Raw genomic sequence first — 19,318 nt, forward strand, 5'->3', positions numbered from 1 at the left:
ACCGTGATTACTTGCTAAGCTCCATAGGAAGAATCAACAGAAAAAAACAACACTAATTGGGATGGAACTTAATCGCATGCTTAATGATAAGAATGCCCAAAGCTCCCCCCAAAGAGGGAAAGGCAACAGTCCATATTTACACGCTTTCAAGAGCAGAGGCCAGAAAAAGGAGGTCCAAGGGACTGAATCATGTATTTATTTCCTTAATCCCTTCACAAAAAAAATAAAAGGCTTTCTTCTAATCATGAAAGAAGGAAGGAGGCAGGACAAGTAAATTTCCATGATGTGCTCTTCATGTCGGATGCTTAATATTTGTCTAGAAAATGTCACAAAAACCCCTGTTAGTACACAGCAGTATTCAAGTGGCAAAATTAAGAAAGAGGGAATAAGGATGACAACATTCGAAAACATTGTTTACGGGGAGCTTTTATGAAATGGTTGCCATTTCCATGCTGGAAAGCAATTTCACGGGAAAGGAAGGAAACTGGTGCCTCCTGGTAGGAGGAGCACTTCTGCACCAGCTCGTAGGAGCTCCCTTTCCCTTCTGCCTGACCTGAGCCTCTGCCCTGCAGGCAGTAACTATAAGGAGTGCATTAGTGCTGTCAGCACAGCCCATTCCTTCCTCCCTTGCGTTTCTCCTGAAAATGGCAAAACTTTCCAGATGGGGAAGAGAAGAGGACATCGGAACTGGAATTCGGTAGCTGCACTGCAATGTGAAGCAGAATATCATAAAGAATATCCCTAACAACATTTTATATGTGAAAGCATTTCTAAAAAAGCTCAGATTTGGCCAAAATGGAAGATAGCATTGGTGGAAAGTTTTTTACGTATTCTGGGTATAATTATCTAGTCTCCTTTCTTTGTAAGTGCAATTTTTAAGGTCAGAAACCTAGTTTATACTGGTTATCATATAATGCGGGCAAGTTCCAAATATCTAAAATTCTAGCATCCCCTTCTAACAACTCTCAATTATCTTTAGTTATTATTTAACTTCTCAAAAATTTTCTGTACTGGCAACATTTCATGGAACAGCTCCCACTACTTAATTAAAAAGGAGTCCTTTTTATTTTGAGTAATGATATGGAGGACCAGGAGACTTTCTGAAAACAATTCATTATATGCACAATAATTGTGCAGTTAAAATGACTGATCTTATTATAAATAGTGGCGCATTAGCCAGCAAGTTTAGACGGCCATGTGAGAAGAGCAAGGAAGAAAAATTCTAGGTGACTCTAAACGTATTATTTTAGTGTATTTTTAGATACACATCTCTGTTATTTTATATACACCACACACAAGAAGTTAAAACTGTAAAAGAAATTGCAGATATAAATGAGAAGATCTGGAACTGTGGACTAATGAGCGAGATGTCACAGCTAATTGACTGTCTCCCTGCAAGACCTTGTAGCACATATCAGTTGATATGATGTCTGATGTTCCATAAGGTCTACAGAGGTCCTGCGCCCTGGGAGATTTCCAGGTCCTGTTGTTCGGAGGAGGTGGTAGCCGTGGGCAGACCATGGGAGAGAGGAGGACAGCAGCTTTAGACTCACGTAGCCAAAGGAGAGTCCTGTATTTTAAAAACCCATGAAGGATTTCTCCAATGACTTTTTATAAAAATGAAAACCTTCTTTGAATATTTCAGATTTAGTGCAAGTGGGTTACATGGTAGTTGGGAAGTTTCATGAGCGTCCTCTCAAAATGATTTCTTAACTCAGTTGTTTACTCTTCACTGTGGACGAGGTTATCTGAAATCCATGCAAATTGTACATCTGTGTGGTGGTCTGTGCTGTGCTTGCTAATCATTCACCTGTGACCAGCGAGTAAGCGTTCAGTCCAGCAAGAAACAGTGTGCAGCAAGTTCCTCAAGATGTATCATAGAGAGAAAAACTAAATTATGGACTCATATGGCCAGGACCTTGGTTGGAATAAACTAAAGTTATGCCTCAAGACCAATGGCCTGTACTTATTTACACAAAATGAAAAAACAGCTCGGAGCTTAGATCAGAATGTCAGATCTTCCTAATTAATTACAGTGACAATGATAATAAATGAGAGCTCTATCACAGAGTTAAACAATCACAAGAAAATAAGTCTACTGTCTAGCACAAATTTATATATTGCTAATAAAATGTCATTTAGTCCCATCATATGGGGTTTATACAAATTGAGCAGCTTTGTTTTGACATCATGCAGCTTCATTTTGAATCAGCAAATTTAAGCTAACTGAGAAGTAAAAGCAAGCAAACCAAGGACCTTTGCCACACCAAGCGAACCTTATATAAGGTCAAGATGTTTGTGCTACTGAAAGAAAACCTGTCATTTTTGCAATACATAAATTACACGGTAGTAACTGAGGACATGGGGGCCGAAATGCACAATTGCATTCTTTCCATGGCTCTTATAATATACTCTACCCCAAGGATTTTGTGCAAGTACTCCGTAGGGAATGAAAGGCTAGAGGCCGTGTGAGCGTATAATGTTCAGGGATGGTGCAAGAAATCAAATATTTCCTTAGAGAGTTCTTTTTAACTAATCAAATGAATTATGTTTGTAATATCTCCAGTGCTGAATGCTTTTGATGTTTTATGCAAAAAGCCACACAATGTCTCTAGGTTACAGTAAAGGCACAATAACTCATGCAGAAGCTTAGAAGCGTGAGATGGTAGAAAACAAGTATAATAGGGCATTTTTGTCCCTTGCTGAGAACTGCGTCCACAACATAATATCAGTTCATTACTTCTGCTGTGGTGGTGTGAGACTGGAGCATGGTTTAAGCAGAAAAGGTTCCGTTCCTTAGAGAATGAAGTAAGCAGAAAGAAAAAAAAACAAGGCAGGAACACCAGTGTCTGGAAAGGAGAGATTTTGTGAGGTGAGTCTCCAAGGCTGGATCTATGTTACGTACAATGAGGCACGGGCACGGCGCCTTAAGCAATGGCATGAGATCACCTGGACGATTTAAGTGCTTGCACAGTCTCTGGCATGGGTTTGGCCCCTGCCAGTGCCAGTGGGTATTCTGATGTGCCGGAGGCCATTCCCCGTGGACAGTTTGGCTGTGGTTTCCCTGTTTTTGGTGCAGGGACACAAGCCGTGATAGATGAGGAGGCCACAAGGATGGAGGTGGCTCCTGGCTCATGTTGTGTACAGGTGTGGGGGTGGCTATGTGCAGCTCCGAGGTCAGGCAGCACCTTTGTGCTTGTGACGTGGCATCCCTTCAGGGGAGGCTCTTGCACAATGCTATACGATTATTGCGTCCTTGTAAGTGTGCGCTTTGTAAAGCTTCACTATTTACCATTCTTGATTGGTGAAGATTCCCCTTTGGTCTGTTGGTCCCGATAATTCCCTTTTAGACTGATAACAGGGACTGGAAATACAGGATCCCGGCACTTTTGTTAATTTGTACAGGGTCTTTTCTTCAACAGAGTGCTGGTGGTTGTGAGCCACATGTCACCAGAGACTGGACATGTATTTAAAGTCAGATTTTATAAGTCTTGGTTTTCAATTTCACTGCCCTGCGCTGTTGTTAAATGCTCTAGAGAGCATCTGCAGCCATGCCACCAAAGACCTCTCCAGCCATCAAAGCTCTCTCAGGTTTGGATTCCATTTGCAAATGCACATATGCAGCTGAAATAATTGCTGCCGTTGCCAGACCCACATTGGCAACAGTAATAAATGGTTTATAGGCAGTTTCAGAGGACTGTGGCTCCCCAGAAATAAAGCCATTTGTGCAACAGTTTTGGTCATACTGTTGTAAGGCTGCTATGCCAAAATCCTTTTGGCAGATACCTGTGGCCAGCTTAAGTGTTTTGCTTGCTGCCAAGAAACTCTCCTTCGGTGGTTTTAATATGCAGTGGGGGAGCGTTAGTAACTTTTGTTACTGGGTAGCCTAAGAGGAAGGCTACTACATGTTCAGTGGTGTTAGCCTCTTAGCTGCCTCCATAAGCTCCTGTCTGGATTAGAAACCTCCCTTTACGGGCCAATTTCTAATTGCTAACGTTTAGTTTTTCTGGCAGTCTCTTTCTGATGGTTTTCATCTAGATTCCAACCATGTCCTTTATCAGAACTCAGTCAGCCCTGCAAAGTCGCTGTGTTGACTGTCTATCTGCCTTACATCATCCTCGTACACCAACAATTTCTCTTCCTTTCTGAACCCTCTGCTTATATATTTGCTCCTTTGCTTTCTTTTTACACAGAGTTCAGTGCACATCACCTTCATAGTGAGGTAGTTCCTCCTTTGCCTGTGCTAATGAAAGATCATTTACAACCCCAAATCCCATACGGTGAAAGAAAAATCAAGTAAATATCTGAGTGTCTTCACTTTTGGAAGGGGAAGTTCATAGTAAGAGTTTATTATTTTTCCATTAGGTCACTGATATAAAGTTTTGACACTGGACTGGGTACTCAGTACTATGCTGTCACAGTCCAAAAGGTCTATTGCAAACATCGTTTCTTCTCCCTTCAAACATGCTACAGAGATGTAAGAATCACCAGAAGGACCGGCTGTTCAAGGGTATTGTTTTGTGTCCAGACTTTCATCCAGAGAGGACTGGCTTCGAGTTTGGCTTGAAGATCAGCCCACCAAAATAATTAATACTTTGGCTGGAGAATACCTCAAGGATGAAACTGGAGGACCTGACAACCAAGAGATATTACTAAACTGCTGCAAATACTGTATTTTCATCTAGTGAAAAATACAAGATGTTCTAAACTAAACACATCATCTCCAGATCCTTTTTAATTGAGCAGTCAAATGCAGACAATGTATCAAACTCTGAAATTGGTAACATACTGAAAAAAAAGAAGTCAAGGTTGGTAGCGCCTAACTTTTCCTGCAACGGACTGGGTAAGGCAGCAGGGAGCTGCCTCTCAGCAGTGAGCATGCTGGACATCTCTCTGATGATACCAGTCCTAGAAGTAGCTGGACCAGGTCCCAGAGTGGAAACTTGGCATTTGCCTAAAAGCTGGAGACAATGGAAGCTGTTCCTTCTGCCACGGATGAGAAATTGGTCATATCTGTTGGCCCCAGTTCATAAGGGTGGACTAGTAGCTGGAAACCGCTGACCAGGAAACAGGCTGCGCTTGCCCTGAGGAGCGGGAAGATCTTTAAGGGTTTACGCACAGCAGTAAATGCTCTGTTGTTATTATTATCTTTTATCTACAGATATACCCAAGGTGCCTTTTATGCCACCTTTTCCGTGAAAGGGAGGCAGTAAGTGGGAACATGGTCTTCTCGTGAAGATCGTTGCTGTTAATGACAATACATACAGGACAAATTGGACAGGCTGGGGAAATGCTTCTGTGACAAATGGGCTGATGAAAAACTAAACAGATGCTCGAGTGAGGTGCAGGCTGCAGGCCTGGAGCAGAAGTGAGCTGCTGATACCCCAGGAGTATGCTCAACAAATTACTCTCTTCTTAGGTCACTTCCAGGCACAGTGCAAGTTACAGGCAATTAACCTATGAAATCACTTCTGGTGGGGTTTTGGGGAGATATTCACGCTATAGAAGCGGTTATGTAGGAAGACTGAGATTAGACAGGGTAGCTTCAATGCCACTCTGGTACCTAGAGCATTTCTCACTTCCCACTGTGGAGCAAGTGGCCTTGTCCCAGCTCCACGCCAGCATGAGACCCAGGCCAGCATCACACAGCTGCGGTGCGGTAGCTGCCATGGGACTCGAGCCAGGGCCCGTGCCCCAGGACGGAGCGAGGAGTGGTGAGCAACCTGGGCAGCAGCCCGGTGGCTGGTACCCCCCGGCAGCCAGGTTCAGGGTTCGTGCGTCTGAGAGGTCTCTGCGGGTGAGGACTAGCCTGGAAAAATGACCTTAGCAAACACTGTTGGTTCATCTTGTTTGCCCTCCAGGAAATGTTTATTTACCCAGGTTCTTCCTGAAGAACTGTGTTGCGTAGGATGTCCTCAGCTGAGGGATGGGGCATTTCAGTTCAATGGGTATTTTGCAACCTGCATGTCTGTGATAATATATGGTCTTAAAACGGAAGCAAACGCCAAAATCGCACTTCTGTCTAATTAGTTTTACCACAATTGTTGGATGTAACATGTGTGATTGCCACTGTAGAAAGAGTTTAAAGTTATGTCTCTTTACTTGGATCAAATGATTTATATTGTACCTTTCCCGTGCAGTCAGGGTCACTGCCTGCTGTTGTAGCTGATCAGTTTGTTTCCCTTATTTTCTACCTAGGGGTCCCACAAGAAAGGACAAAATGTTCGTAAGTTGGGAAGCATGTGAATGGAGAAACCCAAATCCTTCCAGTGCTAGACCCGTCCCTTGCAGGGGTTGGGCTCATCTGGTGCTCTGGGCTCCTGCCTGTTGGGGGGCTGCTTGCACCACTCTGGTGCTCCCGCTTAGGGGAGTCACTGTCTCTGTTTTGGCAGGCCTTTGCCGATGAAGAGCTTTGCCTGAACAGTGGCTAGTTTAACACCAGAGAGGACCTTAGCTAGTGAACGGAGAGCAGAGAGGGGCAGCACGGGAGTCAGCATGTGGGAGAGGCTATGTTCTTGCCTGCTGCAGGGTCAGCGAGCCATTTTCACAAAGACACACTTCTTCACATGTTAGGAGTCTTTCCTACATCTAAAATACCCTTTAGAAAGCAATATATAAAAGCAATAATGCTGGTTATGTTTGCTAAAGCCACCTGTCTTACCGAACTGAGTACAACCCCATAAAACTTAAAGCACCCAGTAGCATCTGTCTTGGTGGCAGGTGACTGTGTCCCCGGTGGAGGTATTCCTTCCCTGCTCCTCAGCAAGCTCCTCTGCCTGAGGGGACCCGTGCCACACAAGCTGTGCTCTTGGCTGGCACAGGCGCAACCAGAGCAGTGTTGGCCACGGTGAGGGGCCCACTGTGGTGTGAGAGGCACCAGGTTTGGACAGCAGCTGCGCCCGTGGCAGAGGGGCCGCGGCGGCAGAGCTGCTGCAACCGAACCTGTGGGATGCGTTTGTCCACATGCAATTTTCCACAGTGACCCCCTTTTCCACCACCTGCTCCCTTTGCACCGCTGACACAAGATTTCTTATTAAAAAAAAATCACATTGGTATGCTCTTTGAAGCAGGCTATAGCTTTCTTGTGTCTCTGCACCCCGATAACATTTCTTTCTGCCTTCCAAAAATGAGTTGGGTTCACAGTGCAGGTGTGCAAGAGCATGAGCAGGCAGAGAGCAGTATGCAATGGCAAACGAAGCATGAAAAGCTCCTACCGTCGACCACGGGCTTGGGCTGCGAGCTCTTCAGCCGCAGCGAGGGCCTGAAGCGGGTTCGGTCATTGAAGCTCCAGCTCTTCTGGACTTTGGTTGGGCTGCCCTCGGTGGCAATGTCGGCACTTGGTGACCGGCGATCTCCGACTGAAGACTGCCGGTTCTTTATACTTTGACCTCGTGGGCTGGCCATCCGGACCCGCTCCTTAAAACTTAGCTTTTGACTGTGAAGAAGAGAACTACATTTTATTTCATAGTTCCTCCACTCCATTTCTTTTTCCTATCGTATAATAATCAAAAATAATTTCTAAAAATTCTCAATAGTGTGAATCTGTTTCTTAAACACTTTTATTTTCATTGTGTATATTTCATTTGGGAATGAAACTGTTTTGTTTAATTGTTTTTTGATAGAGGCATTATCAATGGCAGTCTGTCTTACACGACAGAATAACCTTGTAAAGGAAATTAACAAATAGAAACAAATTTCACCCAATTATTATAGATTAATCACTAAGATTTTTGGTTTTTTATTCCTTGAATTTTAAATTCAGCTCAGTGCATTTCTGGCCATATTTTCAGATAAACAAGAACAAAATGTATTCTGTTATTACTGCATGCCATGTAGTATTGTTTGGTGGTTTTATTTTTTTTTTTAAGCAGGCAAAAATATCATTAGTATACTCATGCTTTTTCAAGATGTGGCACTTGCAACATTTCATATGCATTGTTAGTGATCACTCATATCCAGAATTCCTTGTTACAGCACTTACTTGGACAAGACAAAACTAAAATTAACAAGACATCCAAGAAACAGCGTGATGACCAATTAATGGAAATGTAATGATACGCTGTGTGCTCGCTGAAGTCGCTGGAGATTAAGGTGGGAGCTGACTACCTGCAGGTGGTATTGGACAGGCGCTTTAGGACAGGTACTAGAGTCCAGAGAATCTCATGACTGTGACTGCTGGATCAATAGTGGCCCTGTGGTCTTATAGTTGGCCAATTGTAAGCCGATTTTTTTCTCTCCTGTGCTTATAACACTCCCCTCCTCCCCTCCAGACAGCTAAATGTGGGATACGTAGACTTTCTACTTCCTAGTGCTTAAATTACCTTTCTTCCTGTTTAAATGTATTTGATGAACATCCTGTGGTCACCATATCTGCCTATGCTTTTTCATTATTTAACATTTTTGCATTTATTTCTCTCTTCCTGTGGCAGAAGACACCAGGGGGAACAGGAAGGAAGTGTAATGCCAAGGTTTGGAAACCTTTTTTTGTGTGCAGGGTGAAGTTCAATCACCTATACAAGGGAACGGTCTTGATCAGTGGTCCTGCTCTTGCAAGAAGAGAGATGGTGGGAGCAATGCAGTAGCTGCTCATGGTATGATGTTACCGGGTCTTGCTGTCCTACTGCCCTGGCGTAGGCTATGGGAGTGCTTTTAAAACACCTGTAGCAAAGACTGTCTGCCTGCAAATTATAACTGTACTTGAAGTTACTGTCAAAATCTTTGCATTTAATTTTTGCATGCCTGTAAGATGTTTTCAACCAAAATGGATTCTGCACCTAATTAACTAATGCTAACACGGACTATGTGGTTCTAAGATGTTTAACCTACTGCACTCTGAAAATACTGTGTTAATATGTAATTACATGAAATGGAAAGTAGTTATAAACTTCTGTGGCTGTGAAACGTTAAGATAATCCGATATTTTTGTCCATGCATAGAATTGCATAGCACAGCATAGCATTTCATTATGAACACAAACATCACTGAGAGCAGAAAGGATGCAGTCTGTAGCAGGCAAAGCACATGCTGGGAAGCTTATAATGAGATAATTTTCAAGAATGCTAAAAAATGAGCACATCAATAGAAAGATTATTAGATAAATGTATTTCTATATGGCATGTTGAATCACTTGAAAGAATACCTTTACTATAATTTCTGAATGTAATCCCCTTTCTTCCCGTGCCCAAAGTAAGCAATTCCACCACCATCATGGTGCTGGAAATGTTATCTATTTTCGTTGCAAATTGTTATCCAGACCTGCAGTACTGTGTGCTGTTGCATATGCAATACAAAAGACCCAAAGAACCTACTATTTGAAAGAAAAGTGAGTTCTCAAATTCAATTTTCAATACAAATTACATTTCAAGACTGAATTACATTTCAGCTTAGGAATCTTTTGCATTGTACAACTTAATGAAAATATAAGCAGTAAAATATTTATTAACCACATTATTGCATTGTCATACTATACAGCATGAGCAACAGAATAAAAATGGACTTCTTATTATAGCTATTATTCCTAGGCATGTGTCCTTTGTGCTTTTTTTAACTCCTCTTATGGCTCAAATTGTATTTGCTATTGAAGCATGAAATCAAATTATATTTTTTTCTGACAAATCTTAGAGTAAAAAAGTTTCTGGACAGCTCTCTTCCCATTGCACTAATTAAAATGAAAGGAAAATTGATAAAATAGCCGTAAAAATGATCAATATGGACCATATTTTTATAATCCCATTAATTACAAAATAAAAATGAAAGAAAAAAAAAGAAAAAAGCATATGTGTTGTTCTGTCAATTAATTTGTACTAATGAAAGCAATGGCTGCCTTTAAATGATTTGTATGCATGGTTATTTCATTTATAAAAGCTGAATGGTACACAATGGCTACTTAACCTGAGTATCTTTAGTTCTCCAAATCAAAGCAATGAGGCAATGGTCAAAGGAACAGTAGACACTTCATCTGTACTAGAGGCATTTTTCAAAAGTGCAACACTGAGAATGAAGATATTAATTTAAAATGCAGACCTCATAGTAAAAAAAAATAAAAATCTGCTTTGTAGCAATGGCAATGTAATGGCATGCCAAAGGTCCATGCAGAGGATGCTGCTTCGTGAAGAGGAACGCAGCCCCTGAAGGAAATGCGGTTTGGAAACTCTGTTTTGCATCTTGAGAGTTTCTCCAAAGACACTGGTTATAGCAGTTCTTTGCTTCTTGGATCCCTGTTCCTATTCTGAGACTGGTGGGAAATGTTCCTGAAGTCACTGGGTCCTACTCAGTGCAGGCATAAGTTGTATGACTTGCAGCAGTAGAGAATTCATGCTTGGGAGAAGAAAGCTTCTGTCCTTGGGAGCATGCTGCCATGGGCCTCTTCTATATGCAATAAAAAACAGATCATGGAGGAATAACCAAATCAAAGCATTTTGGGGGCATCCTCTCCAGGCTTCTTCCCACAGTGAAAGTCTCTTTCCTATAGGCTATTAGAGTTCCTGGCTCTTGACTCTCTGTTGCAATAGTGATAGAGACAGTGTTAGAGATACAGAGTGGAGATAATCCTACGCCCTTTCAAGTATCTTTGGGCATTCTGTGCTTGAACCAGTAGCCACCGAAGCCTTTAGGGCCCTTTACTCTGATTTAATGCTGGTTGAATTAGCACTGTCCAGTGCCGTGTTAAAAGTTCATGACCTCTTGCAGGACCTAGCCTACTATATTTTTCTCTGTCTCCTTTTCTCCTCTCTTTTGACATGATATCCAATGAAAATCCCTTGAATTAATGCAAACCTGTTAATGGCCATTGGAAATTCACGTGTCTCTGTAAGTACTCCCAAACTTTAAGTTGAATGTTGGTCAAAAAGGCAAAAACCATGAGAAAGAATCAGGAAAACTGGTGTCTAAATCCTGTCTGAAATGACACAGGTTCCCGAATCAGACCTAAATAATAAGGATCTGAGAGAACCACAGCTATCTTCAGTCAGCTCTGCATTCTTTTAGATGTGTGTCTGTCCAACCTTTCTTGTACCTTACATGATTTATCCCAGTTTGGCATATATACATATTTACTTTCTGTTACAATCTTCCTTGGCAATGGCAACCCCTTTGGCCCTATCGTTCCTCTGTTCTTGCAGGTTGCAAGCTGTGGCATATATTTGCATCGATAACACTGGAGCTTTGAAGCATCTTTTCTCGGAGCTCAATTACAACTGGCACCTGTGGGAAAAAAGCAAGTGACTTTTCCCTATTTGTTTGCCTTCTGGAAGGTCAGCTGTAGGATCTTGCTGCTTATTCTCCCCGTCAGTACGTGCCTGAGCCATTCGCTTCCCTGGGATAGCAAAGGACTTTCTATGTGTTCTTTCATCTTTAAACTTTGTCTTTTCCACTTGGATTCATGAAGGAATCTGTTCAGGGACACTAGAGGTCACTGTAGATTCACTGCAGGGGGAACAAGCACTTCGCTGCTGGACCAAACGACTAGACTCGATAGCATTTTGTTTTAATTGATAAATGCCTGCAAACCTTTGCTTTTCTCTTCTGTACTCACAGCTCTTTCAGTCTTCCGTGGGCCATCTTACTATACTTTTTGGATAACTGAGCATCTTTTTGCTTCCCAGTCCTACTCCCTTATTTCCCTGCTTTACCTTCCTGCATTTCTGCTCAAGTTTGTCTTCTGCCCTGCTACAGCCCCAGACCTGCAGCACTACGGCTTGCTACTAGTCACAATTTACAATTTGTTTTTCTGCTTTTCATACTGAGCCAGCTGGTAGAAGCGGGAATAGGAAGAAATTGAAATGAATCAGAAGTAACTGGAGGGCCTGAGGGTGAGGGAGAATGCTTTGGATTTCGAGTCGAGACGGAAGCTAAAACTGCCAAAATTTATCATCCATGCCAAACAACAGCAAGCAAACGTACGTGCCAATTTTCAGCAGTTAACTTCCAATAAATACAGATGTTGATTCTTACCAAGCCCACAGATGACTGAATTTAAGCTAAGGAGAGCAAATGCAAATGCAGTGGACAGTACAGTGAGGCCTGAAGTTCAAACATTCAAGACTTCTCCACCAGTCTCATGCTAGGACCATGAACCGAAGAGCTGTAGTGTTATATCTCATACCTTCTATGAGTAATAACAAGAATTTCAGGGACATAGTGTCTTAAAGTTCAATCGCCAAACAGAAAAAACAAAGGAAGCTCAGGGGTTTGGTGTATTTTTGGCTTTTTCAAAACAGTTTCCAGATGAAGAGAAACTATTTTTCATCTCCATTTTCTACGATCAGTTTGTACTTCTATCGTCTTTTAAATTATTTTTAAAAAGTAAGAAAAATATTGTAATAAGCTTGAGTTATAAATCAAAGGTTTCTTCCCATAAGATCCATCCATCTAGGAATTACCATTTTTGGTAAGAGACACAATTTCCACAGAATTCAGCTGAAGCAGATGGTTGATTTCACATGCATTCCTCTACCTTCCAGCACAGGATGCAGACACAGCTTCCATGGGCTGTGTCCAAGGGGATTCTTCTCAACAGCAATTGCACTTTTTGACTGTTGGTATTGCCTAGTGTGTTACAGCTGAACGTTCCCCACTCATTATTAGAAGAAGAACTCAGCTGTCATGGTTCTAAAAATCCTCTTGGACTTGGGGAAATGTCTTTAGCCAAATATTCAGCCCCAGTTTTTGATCTCACCAGGGTAATGCATTCCAAATGTTCGAGTCGCAGGCAGAGATGGGGAATCGGGCTTCAGCAAATCGCAGCGTGCTGCACACTGCAATTGTCCAACCGGACGAGTTGCAAAGAACTGTATTATTGCCATTGTATTAATGTCATTGCAGGCAACAAGCAACAAGGGAATTACAAGCACTCAAAAGTAAATAAATTAAGAAACATCCTTTGGAGAAGTAAGGAACTTCAAAGCACTAAGGAGGAGAAGTAAATGAATCATGCACCTGATGTTAGTTGGCATTCTCAAACATCATGTGAATAGGCAGGATGCTGAATACCTATGTTTCCGAGGGGTGTACATCCTGAAGAGCTTCTGTTTATTACTACAAAGCTTACTAGGAGTGAGGGGAGATAGAGGACCGTGTTACTAAGCATTCCACTGCTAGGTAAGGGATTAGGTTTCCCACCTCAAGGTAGATTCTGCATCAACAGCAATTTCTTTTTCGTATGGTTCATGCAGAGAGTTTACATTAAATCTACTTTTAGAAACAGATATGGTATAAGAGGTGGAGGGAATTCCAGAGTGTAATTTACTTGTTTCCCTCAGAGCAGGGGTGAGTTTTTCCCCCAAGCTCCTGTACTGGCAAAACTCCTCCTTATTTCACCAGAGAGAGTTGTCTGAACAGGGAATTTGTATTCAGGCTCACTAGTTGCGACATTAGGTGGGTGATATTCATCCTTTGCAGACACCCAATGCACGTCCTACACACAGCTTAAGACTGCTTATGCTCTCAGGATGTTGTAAGATTCATCAGTCTTGATGTAGTTTCCTGCACAGGAAGAATTTCAGCCACTATGTATAACTGAACAGAAATAAATATTTTCTGCGTTCAGTGTGTGCATTTGTAGATACGGAGAATTTAACATATAGGCTTTTTAAATAATTTGCAGAACTCTAGAACTGATTTATAGAAATATCTCATTTATAGCGTGGATACACCAGAGAGATTGTCTGCTATTACTTTTGATAAATGATTAATTAGAATACTTATACGTAATATTTTGAGAGATACATCATACATATTTTTCTTAAAATCAGTAAGAAGCTACAGCCTCACAAGCACAGCTTTCTGAACTCAAATGCACAGCAACATTTGGTTACCTAATGAAAGACTGTAGGACTATACATGACAAAATGCAAGAAATTCTGTAAATATAAAAGGTATTTTGGTAGGAAGGAAAATAATTAACTTTTACTTAAACTAATAAAAGTTTTTCTCCACTGTTATTAGAATGGAGTACAGAGCAAAGAGCATATTCAGAAAGCAATCCGATGCACTTCTTGTGCAAACACATCTTCATTTAAACAGTGAAACAAGAAGCAGCTTACTTAGTTCACATAGCATCCCATGCAAGTCACTCAGTGTTGCGGTAAGAAAGAAGTTAAATAGCCGAGGACCGTTAACTCAAAGTACATTGCAGCAGTTTGCATTTACATTGTTACCACAAAAGACCACACACACCACATGTATTTTAAGTGATAGAAACATAGAGCAATATCAGCTGAGAACAATAAACAGCCACGAACAAAGCACACATTTTTTAAAAGGCACTGAGTTGTCCGTAGGGTTTTTACTGAAAATCAGGATCTCGGGAGTTAACTAGTTCATTTATATACCTACACTAATTTGCAGCAGTGCACATATTAGTTAACAGTTTCTGAAGGGACAAACATCTTCCTTTCAGTGAAAATAAAGTGAAAAGCTCTGGCTAAATCATTGACTACTTTTAAAACCACAACAGTTATCACTAACATGGAGCATTTAATATAGTTGACAGCTGGGGTTTTTTTTGCATCTACCATCTCCTTATTGTAAGTAAATTTGGTGGGAAAGAAAATAATTAACTGTTACCTAAAATAATACAGTTTTTCTACTGAAGTGCTTGCAAGTACAACTGGGAATGACCTCTCCCCTCTGCACAAATCACTGTTTTGGAGGTACGTACTCATTTACTGCAAACTTCAGTCTCACCTTTAAAAAAGCTGAAGTCAATCTTTAATGTTGCTTTTGAAAGAGTAGGAAATACGGCTGGTGACTGCAAAATGTTTGGGTCAGGCTGTAATAATTTAATGAGATCAATATGTTGCTAGCAAACCTATGGAGGTAATGTATGCGAAAAGTCACAGAACTGTCAGAGCAGGTGAAGAGCTCATGAGAGGCATCTCAGAGCACATCCAGTCCCCTGGAGTTACTGTGACAATAACAGCAGTTATGCGCACATTGGGAAAAAGGATGGAGTCAGGTGTCAGAGGAGCAATCTGGAAAGTGGAACGGGACATGCGTAATTGATGTGAAGACATTCCACCTCTGACTGAATAACCCAGAAGAGTTTGTGAACCACAGTACAACTCAGAGGTGGATTTATTTCAGGGGTTGATGTGTCACCGACAAGTTTTTTCTTGTTTTTTCATTGTTTTCTGCTCAGAGGTAAACTCCACTATTCTCTGATCATGCTGATACTGCAGTGCTGGCTGCTGAAAGCCTGCAGACTCCCATCCCTAATGAGTTTCAGAGGTAGCATAATTTCTCTTGCAGCTACCGAGCCCTTTCCTGTCCCTAAGGACTCGAGCTATAAACACGGCAAAGAGCAGCGCTTCCTTTTTCTGCCTTAGGATTGTGCATCCCCAGGGCTTTATTTATCCCAGGAGGCTCAGCCTGCCAAGCTTGGCTCTGCACGCTGCAGGCAGCCGGTCCTCAGCCTGCATCCAGCCTGGGTGGAAATCCACCTGTCCTCCCGTCTGGCAGCGGTGAGGCTTATTTAAGGAGAGATGGAGGCTGTATCCTTCACCCAAACAGGGCCACGTGAGTGTGCAAACCGTGCGGCTGGGAGGAGGTGAGCCCAGCTGCCGTGTCTCAAAATACGCTTTAGGAGGGGAAGGCAGGAAAAAGTTGGGAAAATGTGGAGATGTGGCACTGAAGGAGCCTTGAGGATGCTCCTGCAGGGCAGCACAGACCCTTGCCGAGGTGACAGCCAGCCATTGCGTTGGGGGTTCCTCCCACTGCAACAGGAGCCTGATGGGCTGGTTCACAAAGCCAAATTCAACTACATGCCTGTAGCTTCCACTGTGACTCTTGGAAACCGTGAGCATCGATTTTATGGCAGAAGCCAGGGGCCGCATCCTTGCCCAGGAGCTGGGTCTGGGGGGGGTTGCTTCACTTGCTACTCTGCTATTGCTCGAACTGAGCTCCCCCTCAAAGTCAAAAAGTAAAAAATGCCTAGTTTTTCCCTACCAAGAAGCAGATATCAGCAGCATTAATCTGTTGATAGGAGTTTACAAAAATGCAGTTTGTGATTGTTGTCAGTTAACAGTTACAGTTCATTGAACGTACTGTACAGAACCTGAGACACCTAAAAGCCATTAAGAAGCAATGATTTCACAGATAAAAGAAATAAAAGAAGCTACAAACCTGCTAGAAGCTTCCCCTTGTTCTTTTCTTCAGGTCAGGGAGTGGGAGGGAAAAACATACTTATTATGCAGATAGTAATCACATTACTTAGTTACAGATGATGTTAGATATATGATAAACGTAAATGGATGTGTTAATTAGCGTACAACACACACGTTACATTGCAACCACAGAAACATTCAAGCAAGGTTTGTAACTACAACGTTTCTGAAAAAGAAACTTTTCAATTGTTTTAACACATGCATAACATGCTTTGTACATACCACTGCAGACTGAGTTGGCAAAGCACTTAGGCAAAATGCATTGCTGACACATATATAACAGAAAGCTGTAGGCTCTTACTAGATAAAGTTATCTCTGCTAAATAAAAAGGTTTAATTTTAGGATAGCACAGCAATACACTTATTTAAAATAACAAGTAGATGCACTTTTGAGGGACAGTCATATTTTAGAATGTTTTAGGTGGAATACACCTTCATCATTTATGTATTTTTATATACAGCTTCATGATTTATGTAATTTTATATCCATCCATGCATTTATACCAATGTTGCCTTCAACCTGTTTGTCTGTGCTAAAAATCAGTATTCCATGTAACTTTTAATCTAAAAGCTCCTCTTAGTTTGGAGCATTTTGGAATTACAGTTATGGTAATGGATTACTCACAGCTCTGTTCTTGTCAACTCTTTGAAATTCAAAGATCAGCTTTGGGTACCCAGCCAAACCTCTTTTTGGCTGAGCTGTTTGGCACACGATTACCTCTTTACTGTCATGTGGATGTTCATCACCCAGCTTTGAGAGAAACCACTAATTCTCTTGCACTGTCTGCAATAACAACAGTTAGGATGCTTATCAGAGCTTCCCTATAAGGCTCTTAGCATTCTCCTGTTTGATCTTTATCGAGTATCTTTTACTTCCTGATTTGTGCCCCGTATTGAATCAGTCAACTTACTACCTTCTGATAAATCTTTTGCTGAATTATTGAAGAGTCTCGGGCTGCCAGTGCTCTGTGAATTCTCACCCAGACAAGGACATCAAATATTTCATGTCTGCCAAACTGTGACATAAGGTCTTTTTAGTCATCTCCTACTGTGTATGTAACTGAAGATATAATTTGCCCTAAGGAAATACTGAATATACCAGAAGTGATGATGAAAAGGAGCAAATTCCCCACCTGCAGAATTCCACAAGGCTCTCTTCCCTCCCAAAGGTAGATCTGTAGCTATAGCCTTATATAGAGGCACAGGCATAACGGTACCATTAAATCAAGGAACAAGCTCTGCATTAATCTTAATTTTTCTCCTTAGAGATAATTTGAACTGGGTGAAACATTAACCTTGATATACGAGTGGGGTTTTGGGAAAATGCTTCTAACAACACCTGTGCTCAGGTAAATGACAAAGACTTGTATTTGTCCCACTGTCCTAGGCTCCTCCATAACACTGATCTGATTAGTTTGTTGAAATTTTTAATGGGAGGGCTCAAGAAGACAAAACAAGACGAAACAGACAAATAGTAATTCTCTATAAGCTTGAACAGACATCAAGAACAGCATCAGCTGCCATATTTTTACCTACTTTGTAGGGCTGCAGGTATGCAAGGCCTTCAAATGAGGCTTCCAGGTAGCAATGGAAACCGATTTCTCATCAGCCGCATAACTACGCCATACACACTACGTGCAGGATAAAAGGTAAAAAAGAAAAACAAGGCAAGAGGGAGCAGGGGGTGAAACAAAAAATTGAAAAGCAGATTAGTAACCAATACAAGTCATGGCTTTCTTTTATCATTCATAGCACTGATACATGCCTGAGGGGAGGAAGAATACTTTCATAATATCGCCAGGTGGCTGTCAGGTTTGTTCGGCTGGCGTCGGTAGAATAAAACCGCCAAGAAGCCTGGTATGGGGAAACAATAGAAAAGCACAAAGGAACCAAGAACATGAAGTGACAATGCCACCGCACTGATTACGGAGAGAGGGGATTTTGTTCAGATTGGGATTGCTCTACTAGGTTGGTTAAGGAAATACCAGTAAAAACCTACCAAAACTTTTGTGAATAACAGTACACTTTACCCAGTAAAGTAAGAGTTACTGGCTTTGTGGAAGCACCAGAAGATAATCAGGGTATAAGGTGCTCAGAAAAGCATTGCAATGATTTATTTGTGACAAGTCCATAGGGGACACCCACACAAACTTGCAGTCTGAGGTAAAGAAAGTGTCATAATACATTTTGTAAATGATAATGAAAACCAGACAAAAAGCATTTAGAAGAAACGAAATGTATTCTCTGCGGTTTGAAACACTGCTAAAAGTTTTAAAACATGGAATAAATCATTTTAAAGGTGAGAGACCAAAGCATAGCATTGAAAATATATCCACCATTTAGATTTATAACTGCATGTAGGTAGTAAGACAGATCCCCGGTTCTACAAACTGGAACAGCTTCCCTGATGTCAGCATAACTATATTAATTTGTACTAGCTGAGTATCTGTGCTTCCTGTATATTGTCAACCATTAAATGTCATCCAGGTATTCCCGTATGAAGTCTAATATCTTGTGTTTTCCTATTGCATATCTCCCAGAGATACATCTAGTCTTCATCTACAGATGGAGAACCTGTCACTTACTTGGTAAATTCTTCCACTAGTTGGTCATTCTCACTGTCAAAAATATCTGCATTATTTGTAAGTTGAAACTCTTTGGTTTTGGCTTATAGCCAGAGATACTTGTTCCATTTCTGTCTGCTACATTAAATAGTCCTGTAGGTTCCAGTACTTCCTTTCTGGTCTTTTATGTTAAAATAATATTCACACTGAGTATTTCTTATAAGATAAAGAAATTGAGAAAAGTACACCCATATGAAATGTTTCAGTTCTCTATAGTGACATCTTAGCTATCTTTAAGTCAGGTAAAGGCTCTAGCAGACAGTATATCTACGGCAACAGAGGAGTTAGTATAGACTAATTCTACAGAGTAACTGATTAGAAAATAGGCATTATCCTGATAAGCTAGAGCACACTGATTTCCATGCTAGTTCATTATCAATATCCACAACAGACAATTTGAAAAAGCCTGGGCACTGTTACAGTAGACAGCGATATGCAGTTCAGACACATCCTACATTTATGAACATGAAATTTTCTCCAGTCCTGGACTCATTTTTTTCCAATGTTATCTTTGATTTCTCCAATTTTCCA

At 41.3% G+C, this 19,318-nt stretch overlaps 1 protein-coding gene across 1 annotated transcript in view; it reads right to left on the reverse strand.

The window, feature by feature from the left end:
* KCNQ5 (potassium voltage-gated channel subfamily Q member 5) overlaps positions 1 to 19,318 on the reverse strand; it is a 301,315-nt gene that overhangs the window by 18,227 nt on the left and 263,770 nt on the right. The window contains exons 8-10 of the mRNA XM_075414513.1: positions 17,700 to 17,794; positions 16,123 to 16,149; positions 7,215 to 7,435 (exon numbers count right to left, since the gene is read on the reverse strand). Coding sequence (XP_075270628.1) covers positions 7,215 to 7,435; positions 16,123 to 16,149; positions 17,700 to 17,794 — 343 coding nt within the window. The remainder of the gene's footprint in view (positions 1 to 7,214; positions 7,436 to 16,122; positions 16,150 to 17,699; positions 17,795 to 19,318) is intronic.

The sequence above is a fragment of the Opisthocomus hoazin genome, chromosome 2 (assembly GCF_030867145.1).
Source record: "Opisthocomus hoazin isolate bOpiHoa1 chromosome 2, bOpiHoa1.hap1, whole genome shotgun sequence".
Lineage (NCBI taxonomy): Eukaryota > Metazoa > Chordata > Aves > Opisthocomiformes > Opisthocomidae > Opisthocomus > Opisthocomus hoazin.